The 26,973-nt window shown below is 43.2% G+C and overlaps 1 protein-coding gene across 1 annotated transcript in view; it reads right to left on the minus strand.

Moving 5' to 3' along the window:
* Positions 1-366: 366 nt before the first annotated feature.
* tmem8b (transmembrane protein 8B) overlaps positions 367-26,973 on the minus strand; it is a 32,741-nt gene continuing 6,134 nt past the window's right edge. The window contains 11 exon segments of the mRNA XM_053421096.1: positions 367-702; positions 5,159-5,275; positions 10,091-10,237; positions 11,497-11,675; positions 12,984-13,126; positions 16,053-16,176; positions 16,640-16,736; positions 23,842-24,021; positions 24,024-24,097; positions 24,141-24,224; positions 26,636-26,904. Coding sequence (XP_053277071.1) covers positions 367-702; positions 5,159-5,275; positions 10,091-10,237; positions 11,497-11,675; positions 12,984-13,126; positions 16,053-16,176; positions 16,640-16,736; positions 23,842-24,021; positions 24,024-24,097; positions 24,141-24,224; positions 26,636-26,904 — 1,750 coding nt within the window.

Here is a 26,973-nt window from a genome sequence, read left to right on the forward strand (position 1 = left end):
ACAATACCCCCCCGTTAACGAGACCGCCAATAAATAACCAACAGAAGCAGTTTTACAGTCACCGTCAGATAGCAGCAGTGTTTCAGCTTTGACTTTAAATACATATTCACAAACATCAGTGTGTCACTGTACACCCACGACTCATCAGAACAACTTTACCTATAGATTATAATAATTACAGCTGTAACCATAGCCATTACAATAACAGCAGAACAAAAAGAAAAGAAAAAAGGAACTCAGTGTTTCACATACGCATCGACGTATTTACAGTACTGTTTGAAGTTCTGTGGCTTAATTTCCCGTGTGTGAATTCCCCAAGTAAAAGAAGGCAATGACGTGTCTCTAAGGTCAAAGGCTGGGAGGTCATCAGCTGGTGCAGATGCTGTTGATGGAGATGATGGCCGGGTCCACCAGGCCCAGCTCCTCGTGCTCGTTCACACAGAGCTGATAGCCGCAGCCCCGCCTGCGCTTCAGCGGGGTCGCCTTGGCGTCGGTCTTGGCGCGGGGGGGCAGGAGGAAGCCCACGCTCCCGGCGATCAGCATGTGCCAGATGCTGTGGATGTAGAAGTAGTTCTCCTCCGTCTCCACGAAGGCGTAGAGGGCCACGGCGGACGTGGCGATCATGGTGCCCGGGAAGAGGAAGAAGGCCCAGCGCTTCCAGGTGGGGGGGTAGCAGCGCCGCCGACGGACGGTGCGCACGGTCTTAAAACACAACACAAACACACAATGTTATCAACCGGCACAACAAGTTTGAAATAGAAACCAATGTTTGTGTTGTCTTGATATTTTCAATACATTTCTTAATATTCTATTAAGAAGGTTTCCTGTAAAAGCCTGTGAAGTTATAGGTTCATGGTTTAACAACTTAAATGTGTTAACGTGATGAAAACTCACTGATTTGTTTGAGTAAGGAAATGATAATACTTTAAAAAGTGGAGTAAGGTGGAGATTATGGGAGCAGAATATTTCTAGATATATTTCCAATAATTGTCCAAAGCCAGTAACTTAGAGATCTGAGATCCATTTGCAAACCCAGGTAAATAAATATTAATAAATACTTAGGAATTTGTTTTCTCTGTCATGGAGCTTTGGTTTTCTGTCTGCATTTGTTTCTTTATTGGTTTGAAGGATTCCCTAAAAACTACTCCATGGAAATTTATGGAATGAAGGAAGAAGGATCTCATTACATGTTGGTGCAGATCTGAATCAGAGGGTGGATTTAGAAATTTGTTTCTCGATGTGCAGAAATGGGAGATTTTTGTATTTTTCAACATTACTATTGATTTCTTTAAGAATAATTCATGCAGGTTTAGGGGTCTAATATTTATGAGTGTCTGTAATTAGATGCAGAACCAATTAAAAACCTGGATATAGTGAATTTCCCTCTGGTTTCATGAGGCAGAGGACTGTTCTCTCTAGTTCTCCAGTTTCTTTGTTGGATAACTTCTAATTTCCAGAAGCAGAAAAACGTTTCTCTTTGTATTAAAGCTCATTTGACTTGTTCCCTCGTGTTTCTCCAGGCTGCACATAAGCAAACACACAGGTGACGTGTTTGTCTTTGAGTTTCTTTTAGGTACAGTTGAATGTACCAGTGTCACATTTTGCACATTTCAGATTAAATAAAAACCCAGAAGACGTCAGGAAGCATGAATGGCTCTCAGCCCGTTAACAGTGTGAACTAGATCTGCGAATCTCCTGTGAAAGAATTAAGATTTATCGTCGTAAACGGGCGAAACAACGACATGAGGAGGAACATTATAAAACTGCCTTGAAGAGGAGCTTGGTTTCCTCTGCTCAGCTGGAGGCTCGCCTCTGGCAGAGCTGTGCTGCAGCGTACAGCTGCTCTCTGAAAGAGAAGTGGAAGAAAACCTTTTGACAGGATGTTGAACTTTCTTGAAGTGCAGGTCAGTGCTATATATGCGATGTGGAGACGTGGGAGGTGCTGGGTTCACACCAGGTCCTCTCTGAGCCTCTGCCTGTGTTTCTGCTTCTCACTTCACTCCAGTTTTAAAAACACTCTCTCTTGTCTATGTGAAAAGCTGCACCATCATTTAAAAAAGTCCCGTAATTAGTCGAAAAGAAATCGACCTTCCCTAAGAAACCTCCGAAGGCGTGTAAATTAGATTCAAAATTTCGTTCTCAAAGTTTATTAGGACCCATAAAAAGCACTTTATGGTTTATTTGTATTATAAAATGAGAGTGGGAGGTCACACAGGGAGCAGTCATTCAAATATGAAGAGCAGTGGGAGTTCGGCGAGGCAGCAGCAGACAGTTCACTTCCACTCTTCATGAATCTCTATTGGTTCTAATGACTGCAATGTGTATTTATGCAAACTGCTGCAGCATTAAGCCCCTAATAGACATTTTAAATCTCTCATTTTCATTCTTATTTATGCTCGTTCTTTGTTCGGCACCTCATCTACACGAATGTCTTTATTTGTTTAATCCAGATAACTTCCTCATTCATTCTGTGTGGGGCCACAATCACTGAAGGCGTGGCCCCTGCATTCATAAACATTCAAGCTGGAGAGTGATTCTTGATTGTATTTAGACTCTATTGTCATCGCTTTATAAACACTGATCCCAGATAACATTTTCCTCAAGAATCATTAAAATGACGACTCATTCGAAGGAAATTAAAAATCCTTCATGAACGACAGAGATAATTACATGTGTTCAGGCAGGAAAATGGCTTTGATTGAATCATTATTCTGTGTTCATTCTAGGCTAAAGACTAATAATCATTAATGGCTGTTCCCATTCCTTTGGAAAAAAGCCTGAAACAGCTTCAGAGCAGGACGGTGTTTTCACTCATTTACTTTTTGGGGAGAATTAGGGACGTTTGGCAGTTGTAGCTTCTTCACTCGTCTTCTCACCGCTCATGACAGCCCCTGCAAAGCAGCAGCAGCCGCTCGGTGCCCTCCGCTTGACTGATCTAATTCGGTTTGTGTCTGGGAACATTCAGAATGCCAGGCTTTGCAGAAACATGACAAGTTGAAATGAAAGGGCCCTTGTCGAGGATGTGCGGCACTCAAACTCAGGGAGCTGCTGAGGCCGAGTGGGGTGGGGTGGGGGGGGGGGGGGGGGGGGTGGTGGGGTGGTGCTGAGGGGGGGCGAGGAGAATGCTGAAATGCAGATCTACACTGTTGAACAGCTGATAAATTATGAAGCAATCAAAGCGCGGGATGCAGGTTGATTTTACAGAAATGTTACAGAAACGCTAACGGCAGCTTTCATGGAAAAGCAGAGTTTGCCATCGTGATCTGAGAGAGTGCAGTTCATTGTCAGTGAATGAAAACTAGTGTATATTTTCCATTCTATAGATATGACACCAGACAAGCATTAAATGACATATTTCAATGAGCCATCCAGATATTGAATTACCACAGAAAACCAGTCAAATAGCAGAAGCCAGTTTTGTAAATCTCTGAATAGCCTCACATTGAATGATGCAGCTGGTGAATTCTGAAGAGCTGTTGTTAACTCCACGAAAAAAAAAAAGAAGAAGAAGAAGAAGAAGAAGAAGAAGAAGAAGAAGAAGAAGAAGAAGAAGAAGAAGAAGAAGAAGAAGAAGAAGAAGAAGAAGAAGAATCTCATCTATGCTTAAATACACTGTCTCATGCGTCTGGTGCTAAAGGCAGAGGGTTTACATGGTGGAATTGAACAGGACTTCATCCTCCACAGTTTTCTTTTTGTATAGGATCCTGCAGCTCACAGGGAAGATAACTCACAGCTACAACTCCCACGCTGTATTCGATGCAAAGCTTTTCTCCGAGGAAGCCGCTAACCATGTTTTCAAACTCGTGTCAGAGGTTTGGTGTTAAAGGCTTCGTCTTCTTCTGCCGTTTTCTTTTTTTTCTTCCTTTTTTCAAAAACGTTTGCCCGAAAGACTATTATTTTTTATCTTCTCAGTTCAGGGAGCACATTATGACTCGACGAAGAGTCACTGAAAGTACAAGCTGACTTATAATGGAACTACAACCCGTGACTAATACCCACAGGCTGCAAAACTTTTAAAGCCCCTTCGATGTTAATGTGAAGAAGCTCCGTTGGTCGGAACCCCTCAGTTTTTACAGCCCTGCACATGTTCCAGTCCCGTGTTAGCTCAAATGATGGATTATGGTTTTTGAACACTTGCAGGCATGAGGAACAAAAGAGAGACGGAGCTGACATGTTTCATCTTCATGTCCATGAATGTCAAACACACACACAACGTATTATAATAATTATATTTCAATGCAGTTTCAGAAACATCCCTCATAGAGCAGCTGTAGATTTTTTAGATCACTGTGTTTATATGTAGAAATGAATTCGGAAGAAGCAAGATCTGAAGTTCACAAGCTAAAAGTCTTAAGAACTTTGTAATGTTGCCTTTAATATATTGCTATAAAATATTACCTTAACCCCTATTAACTTATTTATGTCTCATCAATAGAGCATAACAGTGACCGCCCACTTTTAAAACAGTAAATTTCTCATTTATTTTCCATTGACATTCCTGAAAATAAGTATAAAAACAGTTTAGAGTCTGAAACCAGGCCGAGCAGCTATGAGATGAATGTGTACATGATTATTTAAGAGTTAAGGAACTACACATCCCATAAGCCATTGCGAATGATCCCAGCGCTTCTTTTTGAATTATCCTTGTTGTGGTAAACATTTTCAATTGAAACATCGAGCTCCACCTATCAGAGACGTCTCTGTTACACCTGAGGATTGTGGGTAGTGGATTACTTCGCCTTGACATCGCGAATAAAACTCATTTTTCTTAAAGTGTGACAATATCACAGGGACTAGTGGCTTCTAAAGGAGGATATAACATTATTTCAGAAACTCAAGTGGTGAGTCCACCTAAGAGGATTACACTATAATAGCTGATATAGGCGTATCTATCTTTACACACTGTTGAGCTATGAGTCTATTGGACAATTATTTCAAACCATTTAATGACTACGTTGTATATGGCTTTATAACTTCATCCCCCTCGGATTTCCCTACAATAATTAATTTCAATCAAATAACTCCTTATCTGTTTTCCTCTTGGACTATTGTGTTACCTGTGAATCCCCCTCGTACGATCAGTGATCTCTTATCTCCTCTGTTATAATTAAATTAGATTTTTTTTTTACTGTGCTGCAGACATATGGACGTCTCTTACCCACGCCACGGCCATGATGCCCAGAGCAAACAGGCTGGGTCCCAGCAGGTTCCACAGACCATGACGGTCCAGCTGCAGCGCCATGGACAGGGACATCGCCCCCAGCAGATACAGCACCTTGACAGAAAGAAAGAAAACACGCCGATCAATAAGTGACAACACCGGCTACTTCCCAAAATGAATATGTGTGCGATAAATTTGAGACGTCTCCCCACGTTAGAAATATTGTGACAAAGTCTTTGCGGTGGCATCGTAAATCTTCAGAAGTGATCGGCGCTGTCTAAACCACCGGGACATGATTTGTATGTGTTTCAATACTTTTATTTTTCTCCAGCGTTTGGCACCTGTGTCCTGTTTTTTTTTTGGGGGGGGGGGGGGCTGTGGGAGTTTTCTTAAAACAGCTGCTGCCATTGGAGATTTGGTTGAGAAGATTGTTCACAGGCAGAATGAACCACACAGAGGCTGGAAAGAGAAAGATAAACCTGCTGGAAGAGGTTTGGTGCTGTGGTTGCAAGTTAGTTCAGTTTGGTTTAAAATAAAGAACAGTGCTTGCAAATATCTTTTCAGCATGGTGACACATTAGAAAATCTAGTTTGAGAAGAGTTAACACAATTCCGGTCTTTGTTAGACAGAAAGCTAATTTGGAAAACCACACATTAACAGTTGAAAGCTGGAGATATTCTACATTTTCAAGGAAAACCCCACATTGAGTTTTATGAAACGATTACGAGTTGTATTTCAACATTGTTTGTAGATTTCTTGGATGGATATTTATAAACAGCTGCAATTTGGTGCAGATCCAAATCCAAATCTGGATCTATTGAATTTAAATGTGGCGTCACAAGGGGACAGTTGAGTCTCCTTCTACTTCTATGAATAACTGAAGAGGCCAAAGGGGCATAGATCCCAGGGGCCTGCGGGGGTCAGAGGGACCAACACAACCAGTCAGACAACAACAAAGAGACGCACAACGACTACGAGAAAGGCACAAAATAATCGTTAAAATACAAAATAACCACAAAGAGAAAAACAATCACCTGAAGGAGACAGACAACAACCACACAGAGAAGCAAAAGGAAACCGATTTTAATTGATTTCTGTTATTTTAGTTTGAGGGCAGCATCCTCAGTGTTTGTGGGGGGGGTGGGGGGTGGGGGGCTCCTACAAGTCTGTGCTCAGCGGCCTGTTGTGTATTCTTATGTCATAAAACACCATTGTTTCCCAAAAACTGTGATAAATGCATCAGTGTGACATTATCATGAACACACACAGTCCCACATGCTGCATCATATTCTGCTGTATATGCACTGAATCACCAAATGTGTATTAATCCACTGCTAATGCACCATTTACAGCTGCTTTTAAATGACTAGGCTCCACAAAACAAAACTATTGTGGCCCAGTTATTTTAGGAGATTAAACTTTTTTTTTAAATGAAACATAAAGATTGAAGATACATATCTTCTATTGAGAATGAACGGCCTTTGCAGCTGAGTGCATCAGACAGAGTGGCTGAGTCAGACAGTAACTGAGAAACAGTTGGACTCACAGTTATTTGCTCTTTTCAGGGGATTTGTTGACAATGAAAACAAATATAAAACGCTGCAGCCTGATTTTATAATGTTAACATCCGCTATGAGAATTATCTGTAACAACCAGCATGAGGTAAAGAAGATAAAAGCCGGTCGTTATGTAAACATGCCATCAGTTTAATATCAGTGGGGGAAACAGTCATGTTCTGAAAATGCTTTTTAAAATAATGCACCAACTGAGCTTCCTCTGTGTAACAATGGAAACAAAATGCAAACAATGGAGACCTCTCCTACAAATAAAAGCAGTTTAATGTTTTCCCCTTATTTTTGCCAAGCTCACAATTTGACACAAAGCCACGGGATATAAAAGAGATAAAGCGAGCGGGATAAAAATCAATAAACTGTGCTGCACATGCGTCGGGAGAAGTTAAGCTTCTGCTGGAGGAACGTGAGGAGAAATTGGGGGGGATTTTCGAGCAGGGGAGGCGATGACTTGCCGGGGGAGGAACAGGACTAATTGGCACGAACACCGAGGAGGAGAGGAGGAGGAGAGGAGGAGGAGAGGAGGAGAGGAGGAGCAGCGTGGTGCGGCCAGAGGAGTCTGTGCAGCAGCAGTCATCAGTCATATGCTGCACCGCCGCAGAATCGCACCGCGGCACCAGGCATGCACGTGTACATGCATTGTGTGTGCAGACGTGAGCTGCACCGACGCTCACTGGCAGAGGCTTCACTGCAATTAATCATTATGTGTCACGGTGATGGACGAGCTGGTAGGAATTCTGGTCAGGGTCTATTTTTATCAGCCACGTCTTCTCAGGCTTTCCAATGTACAGGAGCACAGATTCACACTGTGTCTGTAGATGTGCAGATCACAACAGCAGATCCACATTCGGAGGGTTTACAAGGTCCGAGCTGAAGGTCTGAAACTCTTCAATCATTTTAAACATGGTTGTTCATTCTTGACCTTTTGGAGCAGTGAAGAGAACCTGAACACAGAGCTGTGTTTAACATATTTGAGAGCTTTCAGACACGGCTCATGGTCATAAATAAATAGCCTTGGCAGTTCACTATATAAAAACTAATTCACTAAAAGCTCCTGCGCGTTATGACCTGAGCTCTCACAGCTCTGATACTGAAGGTCTGTATACTCTGCTGATCTGCTGCTGCTAAGGTAGCTGTACAAAGGTTCCACTAAAGTTCTTTTTGAAATATGTAACTTAAGAAAATATCTTGATACAAGAGAATAAAATCATGAAAAACCAAACTTCCTGACTGAAAATGATTATTTTGGCTTTTTAATGCGACTTTTTAATCTTAATTTAACTGATAGAATCTGTGGTGACATCACTAAGGGCTCTTTCACAGCTCTGGTTATAAACTATAGGTCTGTAAACTCTGCTGATCTACTCCCATGTGTCCTGTGTCGTCAATTCTGACATTAGACATGTGTGTAGTTAACAGAGAGTGTCCCCGGGCTCTGGCTTTACCCACAGCCCTTAACTAAGTTTGACTTTGGCCATTTGGTCAAAATGAGGCCAAAACTATGAAGAGGAGACTCAAGTAATCACTGTTTGAATGAATTCTGATTTAAATTCTCAACAAATCACCGAAGCTCTTTCTTACACGAACCAGCGAACACTTGTCCACGTGAGATGTTCAGTCCAAGTTTGTCTGCGACTTTAAGACCTTCAGAGGCCTAAGCTCTGGTGATGGACTTAAAAAACAACATTACATATGCAAGGAAACCAACACACACTATTTACTTCACACCAACACACACACACACACGCACATAAACACACACAGAGTTCCACTAGCCCGTCCTGACGCGCAATTTGATTAGTGACTGCGTACTGCCTCCATCAGCAAAAACAAAAACTCTAGAGGACAGCAGATGCTCGTGTACACTCCCTCCCTCCATCCCTCTCACTATCCCCTCCCCTTCTCCTCCTCCCTCCCATTTATGGACACACACACACACACACACACACACACACACACACACTGACTGTGCTCCACGTTGGTGTGCAGCCAGGGGAGTGACCCGTGGAGAAGGTGCACCTGTTAGTGTTTCCTGTCATCCACCGCAATATGTCAACACCCAGATCATTTAGCAGCCGGCCTCTTTGATCCTCACATTGATCTTTTAATTCATCACTAAAAAATCGGGGCGTGCGTGCACTTCTCATTTGTCTCTCTCTCTCTCTCGGCTCTGCAGCTCCCCGTCCTCTAATCCCTCTCAGACTCGGGGGCTCGTGTCAAGTTGTCGCCCACTAACAAGGAGCTCTCGGGTTTAAACGCTGGCAGACGGAAACACGTGACCGTGGACTTGCTCTGCTGCCTCCATGAAACATTTTTATCAAAGAAATCAAACGGCTTTAGAGTTGCTCTTAGGAATGACTGCGTCTCCGCTCAAGAGACACAACTCAGCCAATCACAGCCGTGTGAGTGGAGCTGAGTTGAGGTTGAATCCCTATCTGCTAATTGTCAAACATCTAGAGGTTGAGAAGATGAATTGGTAGATTTGATCTGTTTTGGAGCGTTGGCAGTAAACCGTCCCTTTTCCTTTTGGATTCAGCCAAAACAAGACGAGTACAATATATGTTTAATAGTGTGGATTGTTAATGATGCTGTTGGTACACGTGTTTTTTCAGCGTTATTGATTCAAGTCAGTGATGTGTGACGTGTGCAGCTCTGTAGAGAACATCAGTGAGAGCAGAATCACAGTACTGGATTTGTTGTGTTCGTTATCAAGCTGCGTCAGATGGTGCGTTCATGTTGGATCTCGTAAATCAACAACTCTGTGAAGCAGAAATGATCTGATACGCTTTGTCATGACTCGAATAGAAGTTTTAATACAGCAAAAGAAAATGGCCACTCATGCCGAGTATCAGGTCAGAAAACAATAAGTGTCAAGGGAGGAGCAGGGGGAGGAGCCTGACTGAAATCTCGAGAACACAGCACGCCCACCTACACCTGCGTACTGCACCCATTGGACAGTACTAGCTGTCAATCACACTGTGACCACACCCCAATGCATACGGTGCTTTACTTTCTATATGACTTTAAATGGGACCATAATTAACACAATGAACATCATGCTCTGTTGAAACAAGACCATCAACTTTTTTAGGAAAATGTTTACTGACGTTATAAGTCAAAAATATGAAGCAGTTTCTCGTGTACTTCTATAGAAACAACCAGTGGAGTCGCCCTCTGCTGGTCAATCAAGAGAACACAGGTTTCAGGCATTGGCTTCACTTTCTGGACCCTATAGTCTACTTTATTTTGATAAACAATATATAGTTTCTGCACCACTACACCTAATTTTTCATGAATCAAACGTTGTTCCTTGGTTATTGCTCAGTAACAATCACGCAGCTGTTCACTGGGGACGTACCTGTTTAATGATGGACTTCAGCCTCGCCATGGCGATGACGGTGACCCACACCGACATGAGCGAGCCGAGGAAATCACAGAACTGCAGCACGTCGTACTCCATGATGCAGAACACCACGATGCCCGGCTGGTCACAGGCGTGGTAGAACTGTCGGGGGAAAGGAAGAAAAACAGGAACAGACATCTGATTAGTTTTCATTTATGATAATACATTTGGTCAAATCTATTCAATTATGTTATTTTTCATTGAGAAAATGTATTTTTTGCTTTTAGATGAGTGAACGTAATTTTTTTTTCTGCCCAACAACAGCTTTCTGGTTTGGTCTAAATTTACTCCATTGTGTATTAATCTATTCTAATCCATTTCAGCCCAGTACCAATTTCCTGTTTGTTCATGCTTAATAATCTCTCAAATTACTTAAATTGTTGTCCCTTTTCCAAAGTAATTATTTTCCAACAAAAATACATAAATATTAGATTGGGCTCGTGAGTCATCTCTTTGACTGGAACATGTCCTTCTCTGAATATTAGTAAATTTGTATATCATTAAACCTTTGTTTGGACACGATGTGACTTTCATTTCCTCTCCGTTAAACCCCTGTGGAGTCGTTCTGTTAGAACAGAGCAGGGGACGAGTTGTGAGGCACCAACGAGACGTGACACACAAAGACGTCCACTTGGATCCACAGGTTGAGACGTTTAAAAGGATTATCAGACACTGAGACGCTGCTCAACAGAACACACAGTAAAATACTCAAACAGGATTAAAGAACTTGAGAAACAACTCACGGCGGACAACAATCTCATCCTTCACTGTGAAGGCTGTCAAGGTCATCGGCAGGAATATTATGTTCACGGCTAAATGTGATCTACCGGGAATACGCACTTGCATGTATTTGATCGGACAAATTACTGGCTCATGTTGTATAGCAGCAGAAGGTGAGATGGGCTCAACTTCCTGTGCTGTTTTGACAAACCCCCTCTGTGTTGGCAATGTCCCTTTAACTTCCTGAGGTCTTTCTTACCCTCACAGTAAATGACTCTATCGCCTCGGAGGTCACATTTCCTCCCATATCCATCGGTTTGTCTGTTTGTCAGCAAGATTACGCAAAAGTTACAAAACCACCAACCAACCCACCACGATGTTGGTTTGTGAACGCCATTCAGGGATCTTGATGAAAACATATTTATAAGGACTGATATCTGTGTTCAGTTTGGTGCAGCCTGATTTAATTTAAAGGGACGGTCGGGTTCTAGTTGCTCTCTTGTGTTTTTTAAAAACAGCCGCTGCAGGGGAAGCAGTGAAGCAGCTTTCCGGTTATTTGTGCCTCCTTCACACTTCAGGAATATTTTATAGCTCAGCTCCGGTGTTGGTGCAGAGACGCTCAGCAACATGCAGTCACTCACTGTGGAGAAGAACATGGTGAAGATGTAGACGGAGGCCTCCAGCAGGTAGTGGCTCCGGATGGCGATGGCCACGGGCGGGACGAACATCAGGTTACTGAGACAGAGCAGCAGCGTGGAGAGGAGCTGGAAACTGTAGGAGTAAGCCTCCGAGTTGTCTGTGCAGCCCCAGCCTTCCCAACCTAACACACACACACACACACAAACAAAAAGTCAGAACAGTATGTTGATCTAAGAAAGCAAAGATCTAACAGAGAAGATATCTTTTGTGTGTCCAGGTTTTACAGGGTGGGAAAGAGGTCTGTGCCATTCTTAATCTCAAAATAAACTTTATAAACTTGAGAAAAAACTTCTTAAATCTCTTTCGAGGGGATGAGCAAGAAACCCTCCTCCATATAAATCCGTTTCTTTCAACCCTTCAGAATTTACAGAACCTCTTGAAATGGAAGAAAGAAAAATGTTTATCTCTTTCAAGTTGAGAGTTTGATCATCCCTTTGTTCTAAACAGACGTTTCTGCATGAAAACCATCAGAAACCAGTAGGAGTACAGTTGTTTACGCTGCACCACCGAGGCCTCGGCGGTGTGCTCCCCCCCCCCCGAAGTTACGCCACCCCTGCTCTACCACTTGATCTGGATCCTCATCAGGCGGGGGATTGGATGAGACGGTGCAAATTAAATATTCGTGAGCGCTGTCGAACGGAGGCTTCGCGGCGCGAGGCGGACCGAGGGGCGAGGGCTGAATGCAGATCGGCGTCAGGAAGCAGTCACACATATGAGGTATGACAATGAATTTATCTGCAGAGAAAGCAGCGCCGATTAAAGAGGAGATCAAAGCAGGACTTAAAGCCAGCCTCGGAGGACATGCTTTGTTTAGCTGCATAAGCTCATCTTTTATTAAAAAGCTGCTCGTAATTAGGAGAGTGTTTTATTGTCTTATCAGAATGGCTTATATTAGAAGATTAATACCAGGCCCACCGCGTGACTCACTAGACAGTGGCATCTACGATTTACTGGCGGTATTGTCAGTTCAGCTCTGGCAGATGACCTGTGACCCCGCCCCCCCCCCCCCCCCCCCCCCCGTTTCCCTGTTACTCTGCGTGATGTATTCTCCGACAGATTAAAGATGCTCTGCAGCAGTGATGACCCAATTTCCCCACAAAAACTTGTATCTTATCTTATATGCAAAAAAGCTCTTGACTGCTGGAAATCACTTCCACTTATTAATTCATGGTCACTCTTTCTAGCTAATTATCAATTACCGATTAATAATTAAAGCCACTGCGTATTTGCACAGCACATTTAAACAATTACTTCTCCACTTCTTTCAAACAACCTGCTGTGTTTTGTTAGTGACGGGCTTCCACGGCTAAGTGAATGCATTTCTTCAGATAAACAGCTTATCTGAATTGACTTCATCTTCACCCTGTGCAGGTGGAGGCTGGAGGAAGAACGGACAATGCAAAGCTCAGGAGTAGTGAGGTGTTGTTACCTGCTTTGCATTCACATGCAGCGTAAAGGTAGTTGTTGGTGCGCAGCAGTTTGCACTGTCCGTACGTGCCACAGTCGTTGATGCAGGGAGTCAGGTACGAGCGCATGTACACCTCGGATGTAACATTGGTGCACGCCTCAAATCTGAAAGAGTCACAGGCAGACAGAGCGTTGGACGAGGGAAGTCAAAGCAGAACCGCTGGTAAATGTAGGTCCTCGTGTACCAGGGGGGGGGGGGGGGGGGCAGAAGACACACATCGAATGTTTCACCTGTTAATGGATTTCAACTGACATGGTATGCACTTTGTTTTGTGGGTAGCAGCTTTTAGCAAAGACTCTCAAGGTGCTGGTGTCAGTGTGTTGTTGGTTCAGCACCGTGGTCAAAACTGAGATATCTCAACAACTACTGGATGGATTGCCAAGGCACTTTGCAATTGATATTAATGCCCTAACTTTTCATATAGCGTCATCATAAGCTTTAAATGAAAAATTCAATTTTGCTTTATGACCAAATACCAGCAAAATGTAATGATAATCCCCTCAACCTCAGCAATTCTCTGCATTTAGCGCTTATTAGCAAATGTGGCCAATTAGAAGATGCTAAACATTATATCTGCCGAACGTTAGCATTCTAACCTCAACCATCCACTTCCTCCCATTGCACAAAAATGAAACCAAAATATTGATAGGGTCGTTAAAATCTTGTCCTCCAGTATCGAGCTACCGCCAATTCATGCCCTAAACCAATCAGGAGTCAGTCTCAACTGTCAACAAATTATCTACATGCTCTTTGTCCCATCTGCTAACATGGAGGAGGCAGCCTACACTACAGCCAGGCACCAGGGGGCGATAGAGATGATTTGGCTTCACTTCACAAGCCGTCATGTCGTCCATCTTCATAGACAGTTTACAGCTCTATCCCAATTCAGGGGCTGCCTCCTTCACAGCGTCACAGTAGTGCGGCAAAGTGCATCCATTTCAAAACGCTCCATCATATGAGGCCAACAACAGCATCCGTCCATTCCCACACTCGCTTGTATGTTGCTGCTTACGATCTAATTGCTAATTCCGACCATCAATCACAGAGGATAAAACTCCGGGAGGTAACAAATGTGTTTCTTTGCCAGAAGCCATGTTTTCTAATCGACGCAGCTGCTTACTTTCCTATTTTTTTACTTATATCAATCAACCTCACGTCCCTCACGCCCCTTTTCTCTCTAACCAGACCAGACGTTAGCATGTGTAGACATCTGACACGTACTGAAGCTACGTTAACGCTTTGCACGTTTTCAAACCACAGCAACGCTTCTCATGTGAGGATGAGTCCGTGTCTCACACCATCTGCTATTATCTGTTATTCAAATTCAATTGGAACTCCCGAGGGGCCCGGGAATAGAAAAATCTGCTTAATTTCATTCCGTTCACATTTTCATGCCATTAAGGATTTGGGGCTAAACAGCTCAATCTGCTGAATATATATTACAGTTATGAACTTGTGAGAAACACTGCGTTGGACAGGTTAATGGAAGCTTTTTCTCCTCCCTCTCTTTCCTGCAGTTCTCACACACTGATATTTACACAACCCAGAGAACGAGCGAGGACTTATCGTTCTCATCTGTGAATTAAACTGAACACGAAGGTGCAGAGAACAACGGAGATTACAAGACGTTTACTGGTTGAGAGAAGATAAGAGCCGTGCCCTTTACAAGAATAAAACATGTTTTGTCAGTACAATGCATTATGGTCTCCGTAATATTTACAGATGGAAAAAAACAAAGTCTCTGCCTACAAATAATATAATATACAAAGAAATTCTACCTGTGTGAATGGTGGACATTCAATATTCACTGCCAGATTCATTCACCGAATCAAAAAGATGCATGAATTCAAAATAAGCTGCTGCACAATTGAACTATTACTAAATTTGATGGTGAAATTTCCACCTGCAGCTCTGTGTCCTGAAAATTGCATGAAAGACACATTTGAATTGTTTTCTTTACACTTCCCAACAAGCATAACGGTTTTTAAACCTCAGAATCGAACCCTGCCCTGTGTTGTATACTAGGTGAGCAGCAGCAGGAGCACATTCACCAACCAGTCCCAAATTAATTTGCTGGGTGACAGATGGGAAAGGATGTGGGCGGCTGCACCGTTTAAACGCTGAGGATGTTGTCTTCATTAGAGCGCTGAATTATTAATTTAGGTAAATAAACTAGTGATGGTTATTTGAATACGAGCTTAAAGAAATATTGAATGTCCCCCTTTTGAAATTGTCCACCTGTAATCGACAGCAAATATTGTCTCGTGTAGATTGATGTGGGGCACTGGGACAAAGCCAAAGCACTAATAATGAGACTGTCAAACATTTATGAGCAGCATTCAAATGGCTTCAGTTGATGTTTCCTTGAAAATCGTGTTTGGGAGAATTTCTGGGTTGAACGAAACATTGAAATCACTCAATCGTTTCCATTTGAAAGATTAAGTTTGATAGTTTTTGTGGGGAATTGCAAATTTTCAACCCTGCCCCTGAGTTACATGTTCAGATAAACAACTCTCATCCCAAAATATGAAGTCCCAGCTAACAGCTCACCTGACTGTACAAAGGTTAAAAACAACGACCTGCTGGCATCTGAATAATTAACACTTCACCAACATGTTCTTTCAAATAGTCCTTCTCACCTTGTGACATCTGCCAGACTGACTGTTTCCTCCTCTTTAATGCAAAGCTTAGTTAGCCAGTTGCTGGCTGTAGCTTCATAGTTGGTGTTTAGCCAACTTTGGTACTGACTGTTTAAAAAGATCAAGTAAGTGTATTTCTGGGTTTGTCAAGCAGGATTACACAAAAAGCACCTGTTGGATTTCCACAATAAGGGTAGGGTGAGAAATTGGCTAAAAAATTCCCCCATTAAATGTTTGGTTTAGACCCGGACAAAGGGCTGGATACAGAACTTTTAAAAACAGTTTCCAGGCAATATGCTGCAGCTTGGTTGAATTTAAGGGGACTATTGGGCCCCTGGGTGAAGATCTCCAGTGTACTGTATAAATAGAACTGCAGCAGTGCTTGTCTTACCCGTGTTCAGTGCCGCATAGAGAGCGCAGGCTGAGGTACCAGGTTCCGGTCTGTGGGTAGGGAATCCTCAGCTTGGTGATGTTAGCAGAGGCGTTCACAGAGAGGAAGAACCCGGACACCGATTCTGCATTCAGAAGAAAACAACAAAACAAGAGTAAACCTGGGGAAACTTCACACTCACACAGAAACATTACAAGCCACTGACATGTAGCACTTGAAATGTTGAACTTGTCTAAATTGTGAAAGTGTTGAATACTTGAATATGTGTCAGTTTTTAGATGCGGGCACTGAAGTGAAGAGGCTGAAATGAACCCAATGAAAGGACCTAAAGAGAAGCTGGAGTTCAGTCACTGAAAGTAATTTAAACGTCAGCGTCGTGGAGGCGATGAATCGAGTTCTGATTTAACACCACTGAACAAACTGAAAGATGAGGCTTGAAATGTGAGGAAAAAACAGTCGTAACTTGAATATCAGCAGTCACAGCTTTTGGAGTTAGAACAAGTGAAGTGGACAACAAACAGTTTATCAAGTCAGGGGGTGGGGGGTGGTGAAACTTGAGGCTATTCCCTGAGTCAAAGTGGATTTACCTGATTCACATTTCAGTGATGAGTTGCCTCGTAAGAAGAGAGGCGTCCCGTGATTCAAGCAGCCGAACACCGTGACATTAGCTCCTCTCAGCGCAGTCTGCGGGAGGAAACACAAACAAACGTCATTCATCCGTCCAGCCGGGCCATCAACCATCTGCTGCCATCACGCCCGCGAGCTCCCACCGTCACCGATCACCTGCAGCTCTCGTTTCCCCCTCCGCTGGGAGACAGTAAACTTTAAAGCTAACAAATCAAGCGAAAGTGCTCTCCCTCTGTCGGCCTCAGGCACCTCAATGAAGATGCTGGCAGTTTATCTCCTTAAAGCATCAATTATACATTAACACGCTCATGCATCAAAAGAAAAAAAGATTCCTGGAGAGGAGTAGTCAGGCGTTGAGAACTGTAGGTGCTTAAAACACAGCAGCTCACTCTGCAGAGACCTGAGGTGAACACAGGACCCTGAAGTCCAATTTGGTCTTGGTGGAAGAACAACGGGGATACAAATAGCAGTGATAAATACTGGATGTGTTCATACAGTATTTATTGCTGCATCCAGTGAAATTTGACACTTTATAAGTTTTTGGAAATTCCTCCCAATTTATTCACAGGGCCTTTTGCCGTTTGGGAACAAAGAGCCTGTGCAGCAGAGCATTGAAATGTTTTTACAAGCAGAGTGGAAAGTGTCCGACTAAGTTACTGAATCTGAAAGTGCAGCTTTTATTCATACATTTAATGCATTTGCTGCTTTTCCTCTGAGGTTCACGGACTCTGGAGACTTTCACGTAGGAAAGACTCTGCAGGAAATTCATCTTAGACTCAAAGTTTTGTTTAAAGCACATCGACGCCGGCTTCGACCGAGAAGCTCTTCAATCTCATCACCTCTCGCAGTTGAGGTCTTTGTTTACGTCTTCATCACCTCCTCTTCATCCTGAGAGGTTTGTATTCTTCCAGTTTTGCGCCTGTCACATATTTCATCAACACTCACACTCACTCCCTGTGAACGTTCCTGTTATATTCACACGTGGGCTCATTCCCGACATTTGTCTTACATTTCCCTCTGGGGCTGGCAAGAAAAGTTCAGAAAACGTCCAGAGCAACTAACTCCTGATATTTGTTTTCTTAAAGGTTCAGTGTGTAGAATTCAGTGACATCTAGTGGTGAAGTTGCATGTTGCAGCTGAATACCCCTCACCTCACCCTTCCCCTTCCAAACTGAAATAGAACCAGTGGGAGCCTTCAGTTGTCATAAAAACTCAAAAGGTGTTTAGTTTGTCCAGTTTGGGCTACCGTTAGAAACATGGCGGCCTTCGTAGAGAGGACCGGCTGCTGATGTAAATTTAAAGTATTTAAATATAAAGCGCTCATTCTTAGGAGAAGAAAACAACAGTTTTCATACGAAATTCCCTAGTGAAAACATCAATAAGATTATTTAAATTGAATTTCTGCCAATAGATCCCTTTCACCAACCTTTAAATTTTGGGGGAAATGTCCGGACCTCAGTGCATTGGTGAAAGCAGCTATGGCCAATTAGGATAATCCAGTAAACCTAATCTGCATGTCTTTGGACAGTGGGAGGAAGCCGGAGAAAACCGACACACACACCGATATAACCTTCACGCTTTTCCACCGCGACGCCTCAACTGCAGCTTTAACCTGAAAACTCTGCATAATGAGATTCAGCACATGTATTCGCTGTTTGTCCAAAGGGGAACAGAAGTGGTTTGGATAACTTAAGGCAATTATTCCTTGAATAAATAAGATTTCTGTCGCCCCCACAGCACAAAAACTATGTGCAGGGGGAGTTGGCAAAGTTGTTGATGCAATAACTTAAACACTTTGCCAGGTGCTGAGATTTCAAGCTTCCTAAATTCACCATCTGGCCGGCCCTCTCTCGGAGGAAAGATGATGCCCACTGGCATTTCCAGAGAGAGTGAGTCTCCCCCGTATTGTCCCCATTCTCCCCGACAGTTTGAAGATGAAGGATTAAGAAAGAAACACTCGGGGACAGACCAGGGAATGAGACACACGGGGACATGCGAGGGTCGGGGGACCCCAAATCCAGACGCTGTGTATCAAGTGAATTTTTATCAACATTTCTGGATGTCAATCTAAAGAGCTCAGTCAAAAAGTTTAAATGTTTTCAGCCATGATGATGTCTTTTATCCGTCCTTTCAAAGGACTTTTCATGTTTTTAGACTCTTTGTGTTTTTTCTTTTACTTTGTTATTTTCCTTATGTTGGTTTTTGTATTTGTGTCGCTGTTCTTTCTCCTTGAGTTGAGTTCAGTTCAGTTTTTTCTGTTTTTGCACATTTAGTGATTTCCTGTTTTACCTTTCTACTTACCCTTGTGTCTCATTTCAGTGCACCTTACTTCCTGTTTGTCTGCTTTCCCACCTCACAGGTTACATGTCCCGCCTAGAGACTGCACCCTTGATTGTGTACCTCAGATAGTTAACCTGTGTTCGTTGCTAGTTTGTCTGATCAGATTTTCTCATTTCTTCCTGTTTTCCTCGTATACATTTTTCACTGTGCCTTTTTGCTTGAATGATTTTTGGATACCTCTGCCTTTCTGGATCTGCCCTTAAGTGTATCGTCAGCATTTGGATCCTCACCTCGTTCTGGATGTAATAATGTCATCTGTTCGTCCTCAGTTGTGTTTTTTTTTAGAGATCTTGATAAAACAATCTCTGAGTGTGGTTCATGGTGCCGCTGATGAATTGTGGGCGACTACTGGGCCCTGGCGGAGTTATATGCTCTACTGAGTGCAGCTCTAGTTTCAGGATGTGTCTGATCCGTCATTTGAACCCTTCACACTGTGTAGAAACCAGGAAACTCCTCTGTTTCCCCCCCCGGACTGACCGTCTGTGTGCGGCTGAAGTTTAGATTTTGTTGACAAATTTCACTGTAATCTGTTTTTCAGTTCCATCAACCCCCCCCCCCCCCCCCCCCCCCCGAGCTGGAAGCTGAAGGTTCCTCAGCAGCCCACATCTTAGCTGTCCACTTCTGTGCCTCAACGAAAAAGAGATTTCAGTCACTTCCAAAAAATTCCGTTGTGTTGTCAAGGCTCTGCTGTTTTGTTTACGTTCAGTTCTTGTTGTGCAATTTAAAAATGGATTGTCTGGAATTTAAACGCTAATTCTGTTTGGGCTTTTATTTATCGCTTTTACTTGTAAACCACTTTGTAACATTGCTGTGAACACCGCATCGTTAATCACGTCTAATATTGTGATTTACATGCCTGATCCATTATGCAGCTGTTAGTTCATATTATGGGATGTGAGTGGCAGAGGCGTAATTCAATCAGGTGCAAACAATGCAGAGCTTCAAGGTGACTGTAGTAGAGAACTGTCGAAAAAACATCAGAGTTCACGTCCCTTCCAGAGGATTAGAACCACATCACACAGACTTCCAGTGTGATCGTGGAGACGCTGCAGATGGAAACAACTTTCCTCGGATGCCAGTTTGTCTCGGCTGCGTCGCTGTCTCGCTTTTGATTCGCTGAATTTCCCCCGAGTTGTGTTGATGACATTTGCCAGACAGGACACAATGCCAACTGATGCAAGCACATGAATGAAGTTGGCAAGTGAACTGCATGTTGCACATCCCAGTGCCCAAGATAATTAAAATAAACTCCTTGATGAGTTTTCATTTGGCTCAATAAAATATTGCACTGTTGTTGTTGTTGTTGTTGTTGTTGTTGTTGTATAACTCTTATTTTTCATTATGAGCAAACACCGCTGCTGCTTAGTAACAGAAAACATCCACATTTCTTATATTTTCTTCTCTTGAAAACATATTTAGAATATTTATTTCCACATTTATACTTTTCAATTAAAATGGATGAAGAGTATTACTGAATTACTGAATTACTGTGAAAAATAAAGGTGTAACAGACCAAAGCTTATGAAGAATTCACTGATAGTGTCTCGAGGACTAATGTACAAGTGATTATAATCCTTTTCCCTGCATGGGTCCTGATGTAGAGAATGTCAAAAATGATGTAAAGCGGAAAAAAACTGATAATCTTCCATTGGAAATAAAAGCCACATGCATTAAGTTCTCACTCCCTCACCGAGGGCGATACAAGGCAGACAAGCCGCTCCCTGAAAATGTCTCCATAAGCCGAGCAAATCAGCCACGGTCCCCCACTGGCAGCGGCTGACTGGATCCTGCGCCTGAGACAAGCAAGTGACAGATCATCACTGATGGGGGGGGGGGGGGGGAATCGGTCCATAGAATAATATAGCATGACAGTCTCTCTGAGGAATACATCTCGTGGCTCCAACCAAAATCAAAGCAACCTGGCAGCACAGCCGACTGTCGATGAGACACACGTGATGTCGAGCGAGGTTTTGTGTTGGTCTGGGAAACGGGACAAGTCGCTATCGCAAGGTTAACACACATGTGATCTGGACTGGACTTAGCTACACACGTGAGAGAATGATGAGGAAATGACCGAAAAAAACAAGGTTGCCATTGGACGATGACGTTATTGCGGCGTCAATCAATAAAAACATCAAATTAATTACTCAGTCGATAATTGTCATTTCCTTAAGAGTCGACCATTTATGTTTTTCTCCGACATATTGGGGGAAATACGGCTGTTAGCTCGCTCACCGGGGGTTGGATGAGAGGATCGATTCTCAATTTCATCTCCGTGTGCTCGGTGGAGATGAAAGATGTGTTCAGCTTATCGCAGAATGTGGGGGCAGAGGGGATTCAGCATGGAGGATACATTTCAGCAACTCCAAACCTGTCGCTAGGACATGTAGGACTACAATGATTATCTTTACTATTAATTAAACACATCATTTTCTTGACTAATTATTTTGTGTATAAAAAAGGCCAGTGTCAGGCTCTCCAAGCCTCTGCTGACATTATAATGAATATCTTGTTTTGTTGTTAAAATCCATGATTAGTTTATTATCACAGAAAAAAGAAGAAAATACCTTATGGATGTATTCCTCTGCCAACCAGAGCTGTTTCTGTTCACATCATAATTTCAAGGTCTCAGTGACCCTGACCTTTGAAAAACTAAAATCGAATCAGTCCAAGTGAACATTTGTACAAAAGCACAGATGGGTAACCCAGACATAATTCGTCCAGCCGCTGTCTGTAATCAGCACTGAGGCATAAAAAATACCAAATATTAAGATTTGAGAAGGTGAATCCAGAAAATTCGGGGTATTTTGCTTAAAATGACTTAAAGACAGTAAAAGATTGTTCCTGATTAGTTTCTGTCGAGGCTGCATGTACATTTTTACACAAACTCTGCCTTTGCACGTCTTTCCACCTCTAAACGAAACTCAGGTGATACTTAGATTCATTGGTCATTAGTTTCTGGCAAATAAGACACATAATGTAATAAGATGATGTTATAAAATTCAGAAACAATCGCTGTCAAAACAATCTCAACTCGAGCTTCCAAAGATACCTCAGCACGTTGTCTTGTTGAAAAGCAAAGAGGCACAAGACGTGTTTCCATTGCTCTTAATGGTGGAAAGGGCGCATACGCATCAGAGCAAGAAGTTTCCCAGTTAGAATCCCAGTGGAGTTTGCATGTTCTCCATTTATCTGTGTGGGTTTTCTCTCTGTACTCTGGCTTCCTCCCACAGTCCAAGACGGGCAGATTGTGGTTCATTGGAGAATCTAAATTGAATTGTTACTCTTTGTGTGTTTGCCATGAACTGGCAACCTCTCCCGGTTATAACCCCCCCCCCCCCCCCCCCCCCAACCCTCCGCCCGATGTCAGCTTTGGCTCCAGATTCTCCTGCGACCCTCAAAGAATAAGAAGTAGATAATGGATGAATAGTAGAAATCTTACTATCTCTAATTCCACGAGGAGAATCCATCCGCTGATTGGAAGCTGTGTGAAACCTGCTGATTGGACCTCGTGATTGTTTTGTTAAATATGAAACTGTTCAAACTGAAGGTTGTATTCTCCTTGTAGTTGAAGTCCACCTGTTTCCTCCCCTCTCCTCTTTTCGTGCAAAGCCACAGACGCTGAAGGCAGAAGATTCCCCTGACCGATATCCTTTCTGAATGCAGAGAAATAAAACTGATTCTAATCGTACTTCCTGTGAAGACCGAGGAAATGTCAAGTTATTTCTTTTTGAACTGGTTTATCAAAGATATCTGTGAGGGGCTTTTTGTGCTTCCTCCTTCAGTTGTTTCCACGCTGACTGGCCTGCGTTTCCATTAGGAGAGAAATATCTAAAAGGTCCATCTGCCAGCCTGAAGCTCTGCAGGTCTCTGGCTCCCCATCGGCCTCCAGAGCCGCTGCAGGTGCATTTCTAATTCCGTTAAAGGACAGCGCAATAAAGACGTATCAATTCCAGCTCGGATTATCTTTTGCATTTTGTTCACTCTCATTAGAAACATATGTCACACCCCCCAAACATTGGCGTCTGTTTCCCTGTGAACGATTTCAGCTCCCAGAGCAAATTCTGCAAACATATGAGCATCCAGATTTAGCTCCGCCAGACACTGGGAGCCCAATTATTCACCTTCTCTAAATGGAGACTTTCACTTCACTAACTGGTGCATATTTACTTTCTTATCTACAATCTCATCCTTCTCAACAGTGAACCACGCAGCAGGTGAAGGATGAAGGTGTCGACAGAGCCTTAGTCCAACATATTCAACCTAACGTCTTCAGGAATCCTTCAGCTGCACACTTGCTCGACTGAACCGTATTTTAATGTTTTAGTCAATGACCCTAAAATCTTCAAACATTCACTCAAAGCTTTATTGCTCAGTCCTGACAGAACAGATTCTAACTCGGTGGAACGATGGAACCTGAAGGAACACGTTAAATATTGGGGCAGATTTTGTACAAAGAGGCTAAATAGAGGCTAAAGAGAGCGTGGCCTAGGGGATAGAGCGGGTGCTCTGCAACAAGAAGGTTGCCGGTTTGAATCCCACTCTATCCCATCTGCATGCCTAAGTGTCCTTGACAAGATACATGGCCCCTCATAAATGCTGAGTGTTCTAAAAAAATATAAGTCGCTTTGGAAAAAAGCATCAGCTAAATGACATGTAATGTAAATGTACACCTGCCTAATTGAAGACCTGCTTTAGCTCGTCAGTGGAGAACAAGCCTTTTGTGTTTGACAAGATAGTTTTGCTTTCCTTGTTTTCCTGTATTGTAAGTTAATAAACTGACAATAAGAATACTTTTCATAGGACAATCTGAGCAACTCACCACGTTGAGCTTGAGCTCCATGTTGAGGACTCCTCCACTGTCTAGCACCGGCATCAGGTTGATGGCGAACACGGCGGCCCGGTCGGGCGGGACCGATATATTTGGCCCGAAGAAGACGTAGAAGTGCACGGAGAAGGTGTCCAGCTCGTTGCGCAGGGTCGGGCGGATGGGCCAGCACTGGTTGGTGTCGGCTGTGGGGGCGAGGTACACGATGCTGTCCTCCGAGGTGTGCAGGTGACTGGCGTTCTGCTGCAGGCTGGGCAGCGTCGCCACAGCCAGCGTCTCAGACAGAGAGAAACCCATCGCGACTCCGAAGGACTGCGGCATGTTCATGGAGGAGCCGGGCTGAGCTCGGTCCTTGGACAAATTGGGCTTGGAGCAATCTGTTCAGAAGAGACACACAGCAAATTCCCAGAGGAAATCAATCCAACTGACAGCCGAACATCCTGGTGGATTTTCACTTGAAGTGTTGCAGAAGTTTCTTGTAATAATCCCCTTCGTTAAATCAAACGACCAATCAGCAGCCAATCTCAAACAAACAGGAAACAACCAAGTCGGTTGTTGTACTTGCGTTATTATGCAAGCTAAGCAAGTAAGTCTTTTGCAAATGTTTGAAATGATCCCCTCCGGCTGGCTTCCGGAATGTAAACAGCTAGGTTCGGCGCAGCATCATGCTTTTTAATGAGATAAAGATCCACACTAATTGCAAACACTGTGCTCTCGCTCAACACAAAGCAAGTCACTGCAAAATGGTCATTGATGGCAACTGGCAAAGTACCATCAAATATCGTCAGTCCCCGCGGGGGAACGGGTTTTCAAAGGCTTTTGTGGCTCAGCCTTGTTTGCATAGCGTTGTCTCTGAAAGGGTTTGAAGTATTTTGACATCTGCTCAGGCAACTGGAGCACTCCTAAAAATACCGAAATACTGAATACTGCATTGGCTGGGGGGCAAATGTAAGTTTGGTGGAAACAAGAAGAAATCTGTGTAAAAATCTGAAAAGAACCAATTATATACCACATCTTTATGCATGTACTGTATATGTGTGGGTGGATGGATGGGAGAGGACGGGGGTTGTGTAATCATAGTTTTTTCTTTACTGTTCATTATCCCAAGAATCTGATTCTTTCAGCTTTCATATACAGCCCAGCACATAAACGCTCCCCACATCCACCGAGGGCAAGACACAGCAGCGAAAACACCGGATAAACAAAACTGATAAATAATAAAGTGCAGCCTAGTTCTGCCGTCCTCTGTCTCGCCGGCGAATGTGACACCTGTAAATTGGACTGAATTTGAATAAGGGCACAGGATCAGGAGAGCGTTCATAACAATAATAACCAGCGACGGTGAGAAAGAGCGGGGGGGAGGTGAGCGCTCCAGATGGTCTCTCCCCTGAACCTGAGGTGTTCTTCAATTTAAATCCACGAAAGGTCAAGTAAGATCTGCCTGGCAGGCGGGGGGGGGGGGAGGCAGTGTGAATAATTAGTGTCTGTGTTGCCATGGTAACAAAGTGCACTGTACAGTGTCGAGCAGAGGGGGGGGGGGGGGGGATCACTACATGGGAGTGGACTTCTCACAGATTCGCGAGGCCTTCCCTGTGGAGCGCGCATAAAAAAAATATCTCAGCTCTCCACAACCCAAAAACAGCATGGAGCACTTAAGTGTGGTAACTCAGGGCCTTTTAGCTTTCTCCTCGGAATGGCCTCCGTTTGGGTTCTTTTTCTGGAACAAGCCTCGTGATGCTCCACCTTGGTCTGGGCTCAGTCTCCCAGCAAGACATGTGTCCAACATTCAGTCTCTGCCTCAGACGCATGGGCATCTTGGACAGACTATTATAAAATATGTCAAAAATAACTAAATTAACCCTAACAATCCGTCATTCTCTCCAACAGTGAAATTTCAAAACCACAACCCTTCAAAGACTGTATTGTTGTGGATATTGGTTACTGAGATTCATTATGACTCATAATGAATCTCAGTAACCAATATCCACCTGAAACCTGAAAACTCATAATTTATGAGTTTTCAGGTTTACAGAGATCAGCCCTGGTTTTGTCCAAATTACACTTCAAGAGCAAAAGGAAGGAAAATAATGAACAACACTGGAATCAAGCGGCTGAAAGATTGTGGAAAATGGAAATTGAGGATCACGAGAGAAAAGAGAAAATCCAACGCAATCCCCCGATGAGAGTTGTAAGCAAAATGCTGCAAAGTTATTTTGGGATTTAGAAGCAGAAAAAAACAGTGAGTTGAATTATCCTGCTTGCTTTTGAATAATCAGGGGGAAAATGAGAAAGAAAAATAAAATAAACCACATTAGTAATAATAAAAACACCAGAGTTTACTCTATGTAAAATATTCATGCTTGCAAGCTACTGTTCAGTTAGTATTTACTGTTATTACCAATGGATGTGTAATAGTGGAATTACATCACAAATAATTGGACATAGATATTGGATTTTCAGTTACATGAATAAAGTAAAAGGGCGAAGATCATGAATATTTCTCTGATTTTATGGAAAAGCATTAACGGGTTAGAACGGGTGATTTTTCTTCTTCAGGATTCATGAGCTGGGTCGAAGCTCTTTGTCTTCGGGGAGGAGTCATGTCGTCCATCTTTATGAACAGATTATGGTTTAAACATATTGTAACATCCGGCCGTTTGCTGCAAGAATGGCTGCAAAGTTACAAAGGCCAGACTAATACAATCTTGTAAATAATTAATAATATTAAACACATATCAAGTTTATTCTCTGTCTTTCCTAATACGAATATGAAGCTGAATGCTCTCACCTGTGACCTGCACCCCGATGCGGAAGTAGACGTCAGAGTTGCTCAGGTATCTCTCCACCAGGATGTAGTACCACTGTTCCCAGGAAGGATCCAGCGTGTCTAATTCACACGGGTTCCACTCCCGGCAGTCGAGGGCACTTGAGTTATGAACCGGCGGCGCCCGGGCTCTTATCTTCAGCACCACGGGACAACTGTCGCTGCTCCTGTTCCTGGTGCTGCAGTTTACCAGCTGAACCTTCACCTTCGATGTATAATTGGGGATGAATACTCTGCGCGCGCACAGACACACACACACACACACACATACACACACACACACAGGGAGAGATAAAGACAAA

Source organism: Pleuronectes platessa, chromosome 4 (genome assembly GCF_947347685.1).
Source record: "Pleuronectes platessa chromosome 4, fPlePla1.1, whole genome shotgun sequence".
Classification (NCBI taxonomy): Eukaryota; Metazoa; Chordata; class Actinopteri; order Pleuronectiformes; family Pleuronectidae; genus Pleuronectes; species Pleuronectes platessa.